The 17,739-nt window shown below is 40.9% G+C and overlaps 1 protein-coding gene across 7 annotated transcripts in view; it reads left to right on the top strand.

Annotated features, from left to right (window-relative positions):
- Positions 1–17,739, top strand: part of RIC8B (RIC8 guanine nucleotide exchange factor B) — a 113,144-nt gene that overhangs the window by 47,778 nt on the left and 47,627 nt on the right. For all 7 annotated transcript variants that reach the window (XR_013960232.1, XR_013960233.1, XR_013960234.1 and 4 more), the window contains exons 5-6: positions 15,200–15,428; positions 16,193–16,288. Coding sequence is in view for 3 of the 7 variants with exons in the window: in XM_080662090.1 (XP_080518216.1) it covers positions 15,200–15,428; positions 16,193–16,288 (325 nt within the window). In the remaining 4 variants the exon portion in view is untranslated. The remainder of the gene's footprint in view (positions 1–15,199; positions 15,429–16,192; positions 16,289–17,739) is intronic.

Consider the following 17,739-nt stretch of genomic DNA (forward strand, 5'->3'; position numbering starts at 1 on the left):
AGCAACCCAGCACTGACTGCAGGACTGACTTCTGGTCAGTGGAGCCTTCGGTCATTGCAGACCCTGGGTTTTATATATTAGGATAAGTGAAAGAGCTTGAATTTGAACCCTGCTTTTAATTACTACACTTAAATTAATATGCTCACTAATTTCATTGTACTTACCAAAAAATATATATTAAACAATATAAATTATATTTTATAAACTATAAGAATTGGATCTTGCCCGGCCAGCATGGCTCAGTGGTTGAGCGTCAACCTATGAACCAGAAGGTCACAGTTCAATTCCCGGTCAGGGCACATGCATGCCCAGATTGCGGGCTCAATCCTTAGTGTGGGGCATGCAGGAGGCAACCGATCAGTGACACTCATCACTGATGTTTCTATCTCTCTCTCTCTCCCTTTCCCTTTTTCTCTGAAATCAATAAAATATATCCTATCTAATAAAAGGGTAATATGCAAATTAACCGTCACTCCATCACAAATATGGCAGCGCCCATAGCCACAAGATGGCAGCACCCAGTCCTCTCAGCCCCGCTAGAGTCCCCCAGTCCCAGGGGGGTGGCCACTGAGAGCGGGCAGCGTGAGTGGCCTGGCAGAATGCTTGCCTCGTCGCCATGGCCGCAGAGGGCCTCTGGGCAGTGGGCACTGAGCGAGAGGAGGGAGGGGGTGGGGAATGCTTGCGTCGTCACCCCGGCGATGAGGCAAGCGTTCTGCGCCCAGCTGTGGATGGGCCTCTGGTCAGGCTGGGGCGTGGATGGGCCTCTGGGCCACGGAGAGCCTCTGGGCAGTGGGCGTGGAGTGGCCAGGCCCCACAGAGAGCTACTGGCGCACGGAGATAGAGAGAATTGAATCTGTCTCAAGTAATAATATATAAAAAATAGTTAATATAAAGTTTTATGGCTTGCCTGTTAGAGTATTAATGGACTACTGTTGAAATTTATCATTCTCTGAGAACTGAATAAGTACTAATGCATTTTTCTAGTGCTCTTTCTGTTCAAGATCAGATTTGCAGTAACAAGACTTCTGACTTTAACATGAAACTGCTCATGGTGCTTAATAAGAATGCAAGTGGCATTTTAAACAATTCAAATAAATTTAAATCTGCAAAAAAGTAACTTTGGCATTACCTCTGCTGTACAAATAAATTTAAAAGTTGGGTTCTTTATAGTAGAAATTGCCTTTGAACATTTATAATATTGTTTTCCAAAATATGGCTTAAATAAAATGAAACATATTCTTGTTATTTTTTCAAGCAAATACACTTTTTTTTGTTACAATTGGCAGTTTATTATTTGATATTGTAATGAGTTTGTTGGTAGGTTATCTTTATGTACTTTATCCTGCAAGTATGCAAAAGATTGTGTTTTTGTTACAATTGAAAAGTGTAATTTTTTATGTAACTACAGATCGAAAGTTCCTTCAATTTTCTTGAGGCTGTGCCTTTAAAAAATAATCAGATAACTGCAATAAATCATAGTCTCTAAAAAGATTTCATTGAGCATTTTTCTTACCGTAATTTTTTTTATAATCAAGAGGCATTAGAAATGTAGATACTAAAACTAAAAGAAAATGGGGTTTATAAGCCCAGGAGTAAACTGATTTTTTTAAAATCAGATATCATGAGTTAAAGAACATTCATACAAAGATGTGAGACCATTCAATACAAAGTGTATTAAAAGTCATTGTGCCGGAACCGGTTTGGCTCAGTGGATAGAGCGTCGGCCTGCGGACTGAAGGGTCCCGGGTTCGATTCCGGTCAAGGGCATGTACCTTGGTTGCGGGCACATCCCCAGTGGGGGGTGTGCAGGAGGCAGCTGATCGATGTATCTCTCTCATCGATGTTTCTAGCTATCTATCCTCTCCCTTTCCTCTCTGTAAAAAATCAATAAAATATATTTAAAAAAAAAAAAAAAAAAGTCATTGTTACACTAGTCACAAAAACATTGCTAAGGATTTCTCTGAAGAATGAATTTAATATTTTAACATAAGTACCTGGTATCCATCAAAATAGAGCAAAACTATAGAGGGTTTTTTAAATCAGATTTTTTTTATAAAAAGTAATCGGATTTCTTTATTTTCCTTCCTAAGAGTTGCTTTAAATATTATTTTTCTTAAATTAATTTAAAATATATATTTTATCAAATTTGCTTTTATCTTAAAAGTTGCTTTGATAAACTGTTTATTAGCTACACTGTAAATAAAAAGGGCTTTCCCTAGAGCAGGGAAGGGGGAGCTTTTTTTCTGCCAAGGACCATTTGGATATTTATAACATCATTCGAGGGCCATACAACATTATCAACTTAAAAATTAGCCTGCTATATTTGGTCAAACATTTAACTGACCCCTAATGCCTTGGCAGGGCCAGATGAGATGATTTTGAGGGCCTTAAACTGCCTAAGAGCCAGATGTTCCCCATCCCTACCCTAGAGCCAGTATAGAATTTACCAGTATAGAATTCTCGGAGGCTTTCCTGGAAGATTGAGGTTGCTGCTGACTTGGCAGTTTGTCTGGAGTGGTCCTGCATATCCCTTAATCAGAATTTAAAGTGATTATTCTAGCAGTAATGAATCTAGGCTAATTCACTTAATACAGGAAAACTGCATCAACCTCAAAGGGCTATTTTAGGAGGCTTACTAGAATTGTAATGTCTACTAAATTCTGCTCATTGGTAGTGATCCTGAAAACATTTTGTGTGTGTATATAAGATATAAGTTTAAGGGGGAAAAAAGACTGTTTCAAAGTAACATCTCACTCCGTTTTTAAAGTTATTTTCTAAGGGTGTGTTGTTTTTTTGACACTGATTTGTTTTAAGGTAAAATGTAATGAAATAGGTAAACCTGGACAGTATAGTATGTGGTTATGTATTATTATCAAATTCAAAGGGTTACAATAATGATTAAATGAGAAATAAATAAAGAACTCCATCCCTGGCACTGAGTAAGCTCTTAGTAACTGGGGGAGCTGCTGCACCCATCACCATGATAGTGCTAGTTCTGGTCTATACTAATAAAAGGCCTGTGGCCATGATGCTGTGGGGCACAAGCTACTAGCGGTGGAGAGCTATGAGCAGTGGAGGGCAGGGCATGAGCTCTAGTGGCAGAGGGTGGGGTGGCCAGCTGAGGCAAGCGGAAGTGAGCTACTCACGCACAATTTCGTGCATGCTGGGCCTCTAGTACTATTATAATAAACACGTTGGCTTTTAGAGCCAATATTTAGTTCCAAATCTCTTTTTAAAAATTGTTTCTTGATTTTCATATTTTGTTTTGGAACTTCTGTGCTTATCCTGTAATTATGTAGAGAAATGTTTTCTGTTAATCTAAGTTTTTCTCAAGCCATGTATGTTTTATGAAACATGCATGTCAGAAGCCTGTTAAGGTGATCTAGGAGATGAGTAAGTTAGAAGATGGCTTGGCAGCAACTTTTTCTGATATCTCTGTAAGACAGTACTCCCCCTCCCCGCCAAGAAATCAAGGGGACATGAACATAAAGATAAAATGAGTTGCCTTACAATAACAGCTGACTTGACCTTTATTTCCACTAATCAGCATCTTAGTTATTAAAATCTGTATTATATTTCATTTCCTTTTGTTTATACTTATGGTAACAAGTTGGTATAATCCACCTTCTTTGCTATATTAAAGGACAGCCTAGTTCTGTTATCTCTGCCTCAGAGTATTTTTAGCCCTCTTGTCCATAATCAATAAACTTATGCATTAACACTTAGCCAAAAAAAGTTGCATGTGGATGTGGTTGTGGTTGTGGTTGTGGTTGTGGGTTTATTTTAGAGAGAAGGGGTAAGATAAGATGGCCCATGCACTGGAGAGGAGAAAAAGAGAAGGGAAAAGGGCCAGATCTGATTTAATATCATTTAGCCTCTCAATCTTATTTCTTTCATTCAGCACATTGGCATCTATAATGCTTTTTCTGTTGTTTCTTTTAGACCAATTCATTTTATTTCATATACTGGAGACCCAGTGCACAGATTCATGCACCAGGCGGGTTCTCTCGGCCTGGCCTGCAGGGATCGGGCTGAAACTGGCTCTCCGACATCCCCCAAGGGGACCTGGATTGTGAGAGGGCACAGGCCAGGCCGGGGAGGGACTGTGGGAGGGCTCCAGGGCCTGCCTTGCCCAGTCCCGATTGGCCAGACCCCAGCAGCAAGCTAACCTACCAGTCGGAGCGTCTGCCCCCTGGTGATCAGTGTGCATCATAGTGACTGGTTTAATGGTTGAAAGAACTGTCCGACACTTAAGCATATTAGACTTTTATTATATAGGATTGAAGGGGACAATTTAATACCTAGTGACACCTCATTACAATGCTAAGCATAATGTCTTTTCCCCCCCAGCTTTATATATATAAAAGCCTAAGCAACCGTTTGACTGGTAGCTATGATGCGCACTGACCACCAGTGGGCAGATGCTCAATGCACAGGCATGGAAACATGGAACAGACTGATGAATCTCAGAGGGAAAGGGGGAGGAGGGGGGGTGGGAAGAGAGTAACCAAAGATCTTATATGCATACTAGAGGCCCGGTGCACCCTGCAGGGATCGGGCCAAAACAGGCAGTCCAACATCCCCCAAGGGGTCCCAGATTGCGAGAGGGTGCAGGCCAGGCTGAGGTACCCTACCAGTGCACAAATCCATGCACCGGGCCTCTAGTCTACATATATAAAAAGCCAGCGACTAGAACACCATAACTACCAGAACGACCGGTCACTATGACGCACACTGTGGCCAGTGAACTGGCCCAATGACGGGCGGGGGGTGGCTGGCCAGCCAACTTCCCGCAGCCCCTCCCCTCAGCCAGCCCCGCCCCTGATCGGCCTCTCCCACCCCAATAGGGGGCAGGGCCGGCTGGCCAACCTCCTGCAGCCCCTGCCCCGGATGGGCTCGCATCACGCTGATTGGCCCGCGGCCCCTCCCCCAGCCAGCTCCACCCCCAATCATCCCCCCCACTCTGATCAGGGGCAGGGCTGGCCAGTAAACCACCCATGGCCCGTCTCCCCATGGCTGGCCCCACCCTTGATCAGCCCCTACCACCCCAACTGGGGGAGAGGCCCGCTGGCCAATCGCCTGCAGCCCCTCCTCCCAGCTGGCCTAGCCCTGATCAGGCCCCAGTTGGGGCAGGCAGGCCGGCCAACCTCCCGCCGTCTTTTCCTCCTGACAGGCCCTGCCCCAACCCACCTATTGGGGCCTGGCTGGCCGGACCCCACCTGTGCACGAATTCATACACTGGGCCTCTAGTTAATATATAATTGTCCCTAGCCAGTTTGGCTCAATGGATAGAGTGTAGGCCTGCAGACTGAAGGGTCCCGGGTTCGATTCCAATCAAGGGCCTGTGCCCAGGTTCCAGGCTTGATCCCTTGTAGGGGGCATGCAGGAGGCAGCCAATCAATGATTCTCTTTCATCATTGATTTTTCTATCCCTCTCCCTTCCTCTTTGAAATGAATAAAAATGCATTTTTAAAAGATAAAATTGATATGTAACATCAGTTTGTAAGTTTAAGGTGTATGATGTATTGATTTGATATCCTTATATATTGCAAAATGATTATCACTGTAACGTTAGCGAAGCATAATTTACACGACAGACTTAATACATGTTTGGAAATTGGATGATTTCATTTTGGCTTATATTTATTAACTGAGTACTTACTATGTGTTAGGCACTATATTGAGCTCTAGGGCAACAAAGATGAATATAGTATCATCTGTGTTCTCTAGGGCTCCCCAACTAGGGGATAAAACAGACTCATAAGTAAATAAGTGCATGCTTTGGCCAGTATAGTTCAGTTGGTTGAGCACTGTCCTGTATACCAGAAGATGGCGGGTTCGATTCCCAGTCAGGGTACATACCCAGGTTGCAGGTTTGATCCCCGGTTGGAGTGAGTGTGGGAAGCAATCAATTGGTTTCTCTCTCTCTCTCTCTCTCTCTCTCTCTCTCTCTATCTCTATCTCAAAAAAAGGGGGGGGGCGCAATTGTTTTTCTATGATTATTGTGTCATGCTTGAACAGAAAAAGGAGAGTTTACTTTGGAAAGATCAGGGAAAGAGGGTTTATTTTTGTTGTTGATAGCATTAAAATTCTTAGTTATTTCACCTGATTTTCACTATGAATAACAGTTACCTAGGTGAACAGATATTTTCTGAACCACATAGCTGATCCTTGAAGGACTTGACTCCACATTGCATATCTAGAGGAAATAGAGTCTAAATGGGGAGACAAGACATAAATATTAAGAAAAGTTAAATAACAGTTCAAGACAAGAATAGAAGAGATATCATAAGATAGTTTTAAGTAGCCTCTCAGTAAATTATCCAAATAGTAATTGCTAATAGAATTCAAAGGAGAAATTCACTATGGTCTAGTGCAGGGGTGGGCAAACTTTTTGACTCGAGGGCCACAATGGGTTCTTAAACTGGACCGGAGGGCCTGAACAAAAGCATGGTTGGAGTGTTTGTGTGAACTAATATAAATTCAAAGTAAAGGAGCGGAGGGGAGAGCAAGAGAACCGGATAGAACAGCCGGATCCGGCCCATGGGCTGTAGTTTGCCCACGGCTGGCCTAGTGTGATGAGGGAACTCTTCCTCATTCATACTGTACCTGTTCTCCATCCTCATCCAGGCCTCTGGTTTCCTGGTGATTCCTTTTTCTCCTATATCCCCTGTACAGGTTTACTTTCTTCCCTCTCTATTCTTAAACATTGGTTCATCATTTCAATCTGCCATGCGTCAAGCCCAGACCTGTCAGACCACCTTCTTTCTCCACTTCTAAACTCAGGCTGCTCAGTCCTGTGGGAAAGTTTTACCTAACCAGTCAGCGTGGTTCATCCTCTTCACTACACACAGAGTTGTTTTTCAAAAAGCAAATCTCTGCTTAGAGTATTCTCATGGCCCACCTCTGTCTTTACAATTAAACAAACAAAAAGAGCAAATTTCTTTTTTTTTTTTAAATATATTTTTATTGATTTGTTACAGAGAGGAAGGAAGAGGGATAGATAGTCAGAAACATCGATGAGAGAGAAACATCGATCAATTGCCTCCTGCACACCTCCCACTGGGGATGTGCCCGCAACCAAGTTACATGCCCTTGACCGGAATCGAACCTGGGACCTTTCAGTCCGCAGGCTGACGCTCTATCCACTGAGCCAAACCGGTTTTGGCAAAAAAGAGCAAATTTCTTTTGTCACTATGCACTTATTAATGATCTGCAGTTGCATCAACTGCAGCACAATTGTGCTTTGCCAGCACAATTCTGGTATAAGGTAATCAGTAACCCATATCTCATCATAGCAGTCCCATTTATAATTTCCCCACCCCACTTTACACATACACTTTTCTGCTCTTGCTTTCTACTAAGGCCCCTCATTTAAGGCCTTGTCCTTTGCCTTAGACATAGGAACCTGTTTTCCGTTTCCCACAAATACCATATATTCTCTTTTTTTTCTAGATGTTGCTGTTCCCTCCTATAGTGCAATATCTCTACTGTTCAAAAGCTCCTTAATAGATGCCATTTACTATGTGCTAAGCAGAGTGCTTTACTTGCCTTTCTTTACTTAATCCTCACATCAACCTAATGGAATAAATTTATTTCTCTTTAAGTTAGAGATACGGACACCAAGGCCTAGAAGAGGTCGTGTGATTTGTGCAAGACACACTTTTACTAAGAGCAACCTAGAATTCAGCCCATTGCTCTACAAATTGTTATGCTGCCTTCTCTTAGGAAAATGAGTTTATTTTATTTATTTATTTTTCTATATTTAGCACCTAGCAAAAGGCATAGGAAGTATTTGTTGAGGATGAAGTGAGGTTTGAGCTAGTCTTAAGGAATGAGAATGCTCTAGGCAGGAGAAGTCATAGACAAATAAAGAAATAGAGGAGAAACCAAGAAGGCGGCATAGGTAAACACCTGAAATTGCTGCCTTGCACAACCACTTTAAAACTACAACTAAAAGACAAAACGGACATCATCCAGAACCACAGGAAGGCTGGCTAAGTGGAAATTCTACAACTAGAAGGGAAGAGAAAAGCACACTGAGACTCAGAGGAGGTGCAGAAGTAAAGTGCGGTGGTATGGAGGCGCGTGCGCAGAAAGGGCTGGCTGAGGACGCGTGCGCAGAAAGGGTTGGCTGAGGACGCAGTTGTCTTTTTCAATTGGGAGGGAGACGCAAGCTCCCGACTGCTTGAACTCCAGTTCCGGATGAGACTCTGGGGACCCATACTCATACGGGGAGAAACTGGACTGTCTGGCTTCGGGTGGAACTTGAGGGCGGCTTTCTCTTAGAGGTGCTTGCAGCAATTACCATGGGACACTCAGACCCAGGGGCCTCTTAGGGCAGGGCTGAGGATCAGCCATAGCTTTTTGCTCCTGAGACCCCGCCCCACCCAAACTGTGCACAAGAGGCTCTTGCATATGAATGGCCTGGCTCATTGCAATCTAAAATTACCTAACAAACTGCAGCTGAGTCAGAGAGCCCCAGAACTTCCAAAAGAAGGCCCAAGGCCCCACAGCAGCTTGCATTGCTTCACAGCTGGACCTCATCTGGGCACCTCCAAACCCCAAACAAAGAAGAGGAATCTGCAGATCTCTCCTTAGCTCCTGCTGGGTGGCCTCAGGCAGAGGCTAAATTTGCACCTCCTTGGAGATCCAAGAGCCAGTGTACCCAGTGGTCAGAGTGGGACCATCCAGATTACAACTCCTCAGATCCATAAGGGACACACTCAAGGGTTAGACTAAGTGAGCACCAAAGCCCCACTGGAGCAAGTCTTTCCCCATAAGGGTGTCTCCAGCACAGAAGTTCTTCCATCGTAGACACAGCTGACCCTCACAGCCAATTGGCCTGGAGGTCAATTCCTCCCAGTGATACCAACAACAATCAAGGCTTAACTACAACAAGACTGTGCACACAGCCCACAAAGGGGTGCACCAAGAGGGTCCACCTCAGGTAATTGGGGAGGCTGAGCCCCTGGGCCCTCTTAGACACCTAGCACACAAAACCACTCTATCAGCACAGGGAAGCAGCCAAAATGCGAAGACAAAGAAGCAGGTCACAAATGAAAGAAATGGAGGAAAGCAAACTACTGGATATAGAGTTCAAAACCACGGTTATAAGGTTTTTCAAGAATCTTCTAGAAACCGCCGATAAATTTAGTGAGATCCTCGAGGAAATGAAAAAGGACCAACTAGAAATTAAGCATACACTGACTGAAATAAAGAATAATATACAGAGATCCAATAGCAGACTAGAGGATTGCAAGAATCAAGTCAAAGATTTGAAATACAAAGAAGCAAAAAACACCCAACTGGAAAAACAAAAAGAAAAAATCCAAAAATATGAAGATAGGGTAAGGAGCCTCTGGGACAACTTCAAGCATACCAACATCCAAATTATGGGGGTGCCAGAAGAAGAGAGAGAGCAAGATACTGAAAACCTATTTGAAGAAATAATGACCAAAAACTTCCCCCACCTGGTGAAAGAAATAGACTTACAAGTCCAGGAAGCACAGAGAACCCTGAACAAAAGGAATCCAAAGAGGACCACACCAAGACACATCATAATTAAAATGCCAAGGGCAAAAGACAAAAAATATTAAAAGCAGCAAGAGAAAAACAGTTAGTTACCTACAAGGGAGTACCCATACGATTGTCAGCTGATTTCTCAACAGAAACTATGCAGGCCAGACAGGAGTGGCAAGAAATATTCAAAGTGATGAATAGCAAGAACCTACAACCAAGATTACTCTACCCAGAAAGCTATCATTCAAAATTGAAGGTCAGATAAAGAGCTTCACAGATAAGAAAAAGCTAAAGGAGTTCATCACTGCCAAACCAGTATTATATGAAATGCTGAAAGGTATTCTTTAAGAAGAGGAAGAAGAAGAAAAAGGTAAAGATAAAAATTATGAACAACAAATACATATCTATCAACAAGTGAATCTAAAAATCAAGTGAATAAAAAATCTGATGAACAGAATAAACTGGTGAATATAATAGAATCAGGGGCATAGAAAGGGAGTGGACTGACAATTCTCGGTGGGGAAAGGGGAGTGGGGGGGTGCAGGAAGAGACTGGACAAAAATCGTACACCTATGGATGAGGACAGTGGGGGGGGGGGCTAAGAGCAGAGGGTGGGGTGGAGGGGAGCTATGGGGGGAAAAAGAAGAACAACTGTAATAATCTGAACAATAACGATTTATTTAGAAGATGAAAAAAATAAATTAAATTAAAAAAATATAGAGAACAATGACCAGTTCACTGTGGGTTTAAAAGGTACGCTTTGCTGAGAGCAGTACTCAGGGGTCTTTCTAGCCATAATTATCCAAGTTTTCTTGAGCCTTCTCTATCTGCGCCTGCTCCAGTCTTCTCTTGCCCTTTGCAAAAAATTTCTCCAGGTACCAGTTGAATCTTCTGTTATCATCTCTTGAATCCAATTTGCTCAGGCTTTAGTTCCGCTATTGCACCAGAATGGCTATTACTGAGGTCACTGGTGACTTCTGTATTGCTAAATCCAGTAGACATTTCTCAGTTATCTTCTTACTGTCCACATCATTTGTCACAGATGACTCCAGTCTTACATACTTTTTTCCAGGATGCCATACTATCTTGGTTTTCCTCCTACCTCACTAGTTATAATTTCTTCCTCTATTACTCAGCCTCTGGATGATAGAGTGCCCCAGGCTCAGTCCTCATAGGGTTTTGTTGTTTTTATTTGTGTGTGTTTTTCTTTCAGTCTACACTCCCTTACTGATCCAATCCAATCTTTTATTTGTAAATACCATCTACATCAAGCATGTCAAACTCAAAGGCTAACACGGGCCAAATAAACAAGGTTTAAGTTTATGTGGGCCGCAAAAAAAAAAACACAAAAGCTTAAATTTTCATAGAAACTTAGGTTTATTTCAATAGAGACATGCTGAATACAAAGAAAGGGCTGAAATAAATGAGTTATCGTTAACATAAAATAATAGAACACTTTAATAAAAGTTAATATTTTTTCTTGAACATTAACTTACCAGACACTGAATAACTGCACAAATTAATAAGCGTAACGCAAATAAACCTATTTTTCTTGTTCTCCAAAAGTGAAATATTTTCTATTGCGCACACCCAAACAAGTCAGTCCAAGACTAATGATGTGGCAATCAGCTGCTAAAATATTTGCTGCTAGTATTAGTGGAGAGAAATGGTGTGCCTGCATGTAAGGTGCGTAAGGGAATTGAATGCAACACAATTATAGTAATCAGTCATTAGCAAACGTTGTAGTTCGTTATTAAAAATTATGTATAACAGGATATTGTAAAAATTAACTCATGAGATTTTTATTAAATCATTTCTTACATACCGTTATATTGTCTGGGCTGCAAAAATACTTGTTGTGGGCCGCGAGTTTGACATGCTTGATCTACATGCTAATGACTTCTCGGTTTGTATCTCTAATCCAGATCTCTCTCCCTGACTTTGAGTCTTGTAGCTAACTTCCTACTAATATCTCCACTAGGAAGTCTAGTAGACATCCCAAACTTAATATATTCAAAATTAAACTCTTAACCTTCCCCCTAAAAAGCTGCTTCTCCTATGGTGTTTCCCATTTCAGTTTATGGTAACTCCAGTTTTCCACTTGCTAAAGCTAGAACCTTGGATTCTTATACTCTGCACTAGCTTATCAGGAATTTATTCAAAATGTATCCCAATCTGACCACTTCACTGTTATCCCCCTGTGCACTCACCTGAATTATTATGTAACACCCTAACTGGTCCTCCTCAGCTTTGATGTTCTACCTCCTGTTCTCAACGCAGGAGCCAGAGTGGCCCTTTGAACATAAGTTAGAGTATTTCACGGTGCAAACCCTGCAGTGGCGCCCCACTACACTCAGAATAAAAACTAAAGTTATAAAAGCCTGCAAGACCAATCTGACCCCCTGTTATCTGTATGATCTTCTGTCCTACTCCTCGTCTTCTGTGCCTGGTGGTTCAACCACACCAACTTCTTTGCAGTTCAGACATGCCACTGCTCCTGTCCTGGGGCCTTTGCTCTTGCTCTTTCTTCTTCCTGGAAAGCTCTTTCCCAGAGGGCTCATGGCTGACTCCCTAACTTCCTTTAAATCTTTGCTTAAATGACACCATCTGGGTGAAGTCTGCCCTAACCATTATAACCCTTCATCCTGGGCTATCTTACCCTCCTGGGTTTTCCTCCCAGACCACTTAATTGCCTTCTGTTCAGTTAACTTACCTGTTTTGTTTACTTGACTGTTCTCTCCATGCTGGAAAATAAGCTCCATAGGGGCAGGGATTTGTCTCTGTTTTCTTCATAATGCCTGCCTGAAGCAATGCCTCGCACAAGTAATTAATAAATAATTACTGAATTGAGTTAGATTAAAGTAAACTTAGATATTTACACCTGAAAATCTTTGGGAGATCTTAAGGTTCACTTGAGTAGATTTTCCAGCCGTGATAAGGATATGTGAGCCCCAAACATAAAGAACACACATTTGACCAGGAAGATTTAACAGCTGTAGGTCTACATGTACTGTTATCATACTCCTTAATGTCATTTGGTATTAAATTTATGTTTAGTCCAGTGATTTATACAGGACTGGATTTTAGATTGCCTTCCCTCTCATACAACTAACAAGGCTTTAATCGGGGCATTAAGGATCTCTGAATAGTCCTTGCTTTTAAATCTGCATATCAGGAGGGGGCTGGGAGCATGAGTGGGAGGATGTCATGTCCCAGTGATTAATGATCTCTAGGAAGCTGAAAAGGGGAGAGTAATATACACAGTATTTCTACCCCCTGGAGTAGGAATGCAAACACCATTGTGTGGATCTGTGCATAGTCACTGACTTCCTGGTAGCTGGAGAATTTCATACACTCTTCTACCACAAATAAAACCGTCAGAGAAGTGACAGAGCTCAAAAAGCTGGCCTTCCTTACTTAAAAAGAATAGCTCAGACACAGTGAGCCAGAAAATTAATTTGGTAGTTGTTTGGGAACCCAGTTGTTTAATAAGAAATGAGAAAATGGGAACTTTTCTTGAAAAGCCTAAAACCTCCAAATATTTGTTGAATCAAATCCTACATTTGGTTTCTTAAACTTAACCGAATTCCTGGAACCTGCTTATTTTAAATGAATTTAAAGGGAAACATTCCTTTGTGAGGAAATGCATTGTCTTAAACTTCAGAGTGCTCTCTATGGAAGATTCAGAGAATTATACTATTGATGGACTCTGGAGCCAATTGCCCTAATGCAGTGGTCGGCAAACGGCGGCTCGCGAGCCACATGTGGCTCTTTGGCCCCTTGAGTTTTTAGCAAAGGCCAGCTTAGGAGTACCCTAATTAAGTTAATAACATTGTACCTACCTATATAGTTTAAGTTTAAAAAATTTGGCTCTCAAAAGAAATTTCAATCGTTATACTGTTGATATTTGGCTCTGTTGACTAATGAGTTTGCCGACCACTGCCCTAATGTGTTTTTTAAAAAACAAACCTAACATTTCAGAATGGTTTGTACAGTTTTAGAAAGTAATTCTAAAGTAGAATTCTTTTGTTTATTTTAATCCTAGTGAATGTATGATATTTAATAACAGTTCCCAAATGTTTAAGTCAGAAGCAAAACGTTTTTAATTCTAGATAAGGAACTCCAGATGTTTGCAAAAAATTTTTAAAGTAAGTTTGTGAGGAAAGCATTTTATTTAAACCATTTGTGGTTATTTACAAATAACCAAAATTGGGTGATTTGTTAAATAGTAATGGTAATAGCAGCAGCAGCAGCTATAGTCGATTTTTAGTGGGGACAATGAAATAACTTGTATTTTACCAGGAACCATTCATTCATAGGACTTGTTAAATTATTTTTGTTCTTGACTTAGAAATTTTTGATATCTTTACATTACCACTCATTGTTCTGCATTGTCTAATTTTTAAACTTTGATTTCTTATCAATTTTTCCATATTATAAAAAGAAAGAAAAGAAATACTCATTTTGTGGGAAATGGAGCCACACTTCAGGGTAAAGGAGAGGAAAAAAAATCCTTGTATTTTACTTCTGTTTTGATGTTGTTTATTTTGTTTTATTCTTGAGAGTGTCACTATAGTCTAAATTAAAAGGAACTACTGTGGTCTAAATTAAGACAGCATCAGATAGATTAAGCTCTGAATTTGGTTTCCAAGTGGTTAGACTTTTAAATTGCATTTGCAAGAGTTTATTTTTAGTCAGGATGTGGCTATTTTTAGATCTGCTTCTCTGTCACTAGGAAATGTAATGCCTGTCTTTCCATTGTTGTTTATCAGGAAGTTCTGAGACACAGGTTTATAAGATCCAGTTAGCACAGAACACCGCTTCTCCTTTTAGATGAAAGAATATGAAATAGTGCATGAAGGAAAAAATATGTTAATTGAGAACATGTCTATTTTTTTAATTTTTAGTGTCATTTTAATCTCTTGTACACTGAGCAACAGTGCCAGATTTTTAGGGAATACCGAAAAATATAAGGTTTGAGTTCCCCCTGCTGGTGTGCATTCCAGGCTTGTGCATTCATTAACATATAGCAGAAAGGCCCTAGGTGATATAGAAAATTGCTGTGCTGGCCTTTTTTTAAAAATACCTGTGATGAGAGTTCAGGAAAAAGCACCACTGCCCTAATTCTGCAAATGTTTTACCAAAAAAAAAAAAAAGGGGGATGATCTAAAAATTGTATTTTCTACATCTAGAAAGAACAAAACTTAATCTTATAATATTTGACTTTTAATGTTGTTGCCTCCATGATAAACTGCTTATATACAGTGCTTTTCAAATGCTTTATGTTGTAATCTAAGGAATAATAAAACACCGGTGTATCCACAAAAGGATTTAAAACCCCAAGGAAAAAATGCTAAGCCAGCATTGGTCATAATAAAATGGAAGACTGGCGTTAAAGCTCACTAATTCCTATTTTAGCATTTCAGAAAGTGACATGACATCATGTGATTGTGTGTGTCCATTTAACATCTGTTCTTTCTAATTTGTCTTATGTGTATTTGAAATAGTTCTCTTTATTTTCTATCTCTTAATAAACGCAAGTAATATTAAAAGCTCATTTTGAAAAAGAAAAATTTTAATTGACTCCTAAAAGTCACTTCTGAACTTCTTATTGTGTTTGCATTTTAAAGGACTATTCAATCAAATTAAAATATTGTATTTTTAAATTGCTTTTCAGCAATGCAGTCAACCTTTTAAGCAATGTTCCGGTCTCTTGTTTGGATGTTCTCATTTGTCCATTAACACATGAAGAAACAACCCACGAGGCAACGACTCTAGATGAACTGCCCAGTGATAAAACAGCTGAGAAAGAAACAGTTTTGAAAAACAATACCATGGCATACAATGGTATGAATATGGAGGCCATTCACGTTTTACTCAATTTTATGGAGAAGAGAATAGACAAGGTAAGGCTGATAAAATGGAGGCCTTGAGAAAATGCTTATAAAGAACGTAAATGTGCCATATATACAAACATCGCAGGGCATGATTTTTAAATCTAAGCTTTTTAAAATAGCTGACGCCTTGCATAATTATTTGTACTCTGGAAAACACTTTGTTCCAATATATGATAAATCGCTGAAACTGAGTGAATTTATTTCTTTAAAGCTGCAAATTGTGTTGCTGCAACACCAAAATTTTGACTAGTGCCTGAAAACAAAGGAAAAATTGCTTTTCTATATAGGTGTTTTGTAAATCCTAGAAATAAAAATTATCACCCCCCCAAAAAAAAAACTTAATGATAAATGCATTTTATACTATCTAAAAGACATCCTTAAAAGAAAAATCACCACCTTTCCATTTGTTGTGAGTTGCTTATTTTCTCTCATCTATCACTTGCTTTGTCAGGTAACTATATTGAAAGGCAGCAAGGTAGTTTGCGAGGGTCATCAAAGCCTTTGCCTCACTTAAGCTCATTGATTAAGCCAGTGAGGATCCTACAAAAAGTAGCAAAATTCAAGAAGGATAGAAGTAATCCTTAGTAAACATGAAGCTAACTGATGAAATGGAAATATCGTTAAGAAAATAATTTTTTAAATGGTTTTTAAAGATTGGGTAGCATAAAATGTTCCCCCCTCAAAAAGGAGTATTATAACATGCTCAGTTATATGGAGGAAAGTAACACTATTAGTAACTACACTAATGTAGCATGTATGGCTTTTTTTTCTAGGGAAGCAGCTATAGAGAGGGCCTAACTCCAGTTCTCAGCTTATTAACAGAATGTTCCCGAGCCCATCGAAACATCAGAAAGTATCTCAAAGATCAGGTAACTGCTTAATGCACATAACAACTTAAAGTTAATTTTCTGTGTGTGTTTTTTTAAACATAGAATTAATGAGTTGAATTCTCATAATTTTTTTCACAAGGTCAGAAACTCAGAAAAGTTTGTATTAATCTTTGAAATCTTCCTAATACCAAAATAAGTGATCCTGTGTATTTTTTATCATTTATTCAACAAATATTCATTGAAATCTATTATATGCTGTGCTCTAAGCATTGTTCTAAGCATTGAAATACAAATGAAGTCTTTGACATGTGGGGTTTACCTTATAGTGGAGGGACAAAAAGTAAACAAATAAATATATGATATAATAGCAAGTAGTGACAAGTGTTCTGAAAATAGGTACAGCAGGAGAAGGGGAGACTTAGGGGAAAGAGGGAAGGCCTCCCTGAGGAAATAAAATTTGAGCAGAAACTTGATAAGTAACAAAAGGATCTCTGAAAATATTCTGGAAGAAGAATATACCAGAGAGAACAAATTCAAAGTCCCTAAGAGGAGAGGATGCTTTGGAATGCTTAGGGAAAAGCAAGAAAACTAGATAAGTGTGCAAGAGGGAAGGGGGAGAGTAATGGACAAAGTAAAAGAGATAAACAAGAACTAAATAACGTAAGAGTGTATAGGACCTTTCATTCTCTTTAAGTGAAATGGGAAAGCATTGGACCATTTGGAGTAAGGGAATGATGTGACCTCATTTATATTTAAAGACTAGAGGCCCGGTGCACGAAATTCGTGCACGGGGAGGTGGTTGTCCCTCAGCCCAGCCTGCACCCTCTCCAATCTGGGACCCCTCAAGGGATGTCTGATCCTACCGAGATCGGGCCTAAACGGGCAGTTGGACATCCCTCTCACAATCCAGGACTGCTGGCTCCCAACTGCTCGCCTGCCTGCCTTCCTGATTGCCCCTAACCCCTTCTGCCTGCCAGCCTGATCACCCCCTAACCACTCCCCTGCCAGCCTGATTGATGCCTAACTGCTCCCCTGCCAGCCTGTTTTCCCCTAACTGCCCTCCCCTACAGGCCTGGTCACCCCTAACTGCCCTCCCCTGCAGGCCTGGTCACCCCTAACTACCCTCCCCTGCAGGCCTGGTCCCCCCCAACTGCTCTCCCCTGCAGGCCTGGGTCCCTCCCAACTGCCTTTCCCTGAAGGCCTGGTTGCCCCCAACTTCCCTCCTCTGCCAGCTTGGTCACCCCTAACTGCCCTCCCCTGCAGGCTTGATTGCCCCCAACTGCCCTCCCTTGCAGGCCTGGTCCCTCCCAACTGCCCTCCCCTGCTGGCCATCTGTGGTGGCCATCTTGTGTCAACATGGGGGCAGGATCTTTGACCACATGGGGGCAGCCATCTTGTGTGTTGGAGTGATGGTCAATCTGCATATTACTCTTTTATTAGATAGGATAGAGGCCTGGTGCATGGGTGGGTGCCAGCTGGTTTGCTCTGAA

This window comes from Plecotus auritus (genome assembly GCF_963455305.1).
Source record: "Plecotus auritus genome assembly, chromosome: 3".
Taxonomy (NCBI): Eukaryota; Metazoa; Chordata; class Mammalia; order Chiroptera; family Vespertilionidae; genus Plecotus; species Plecotus auritus.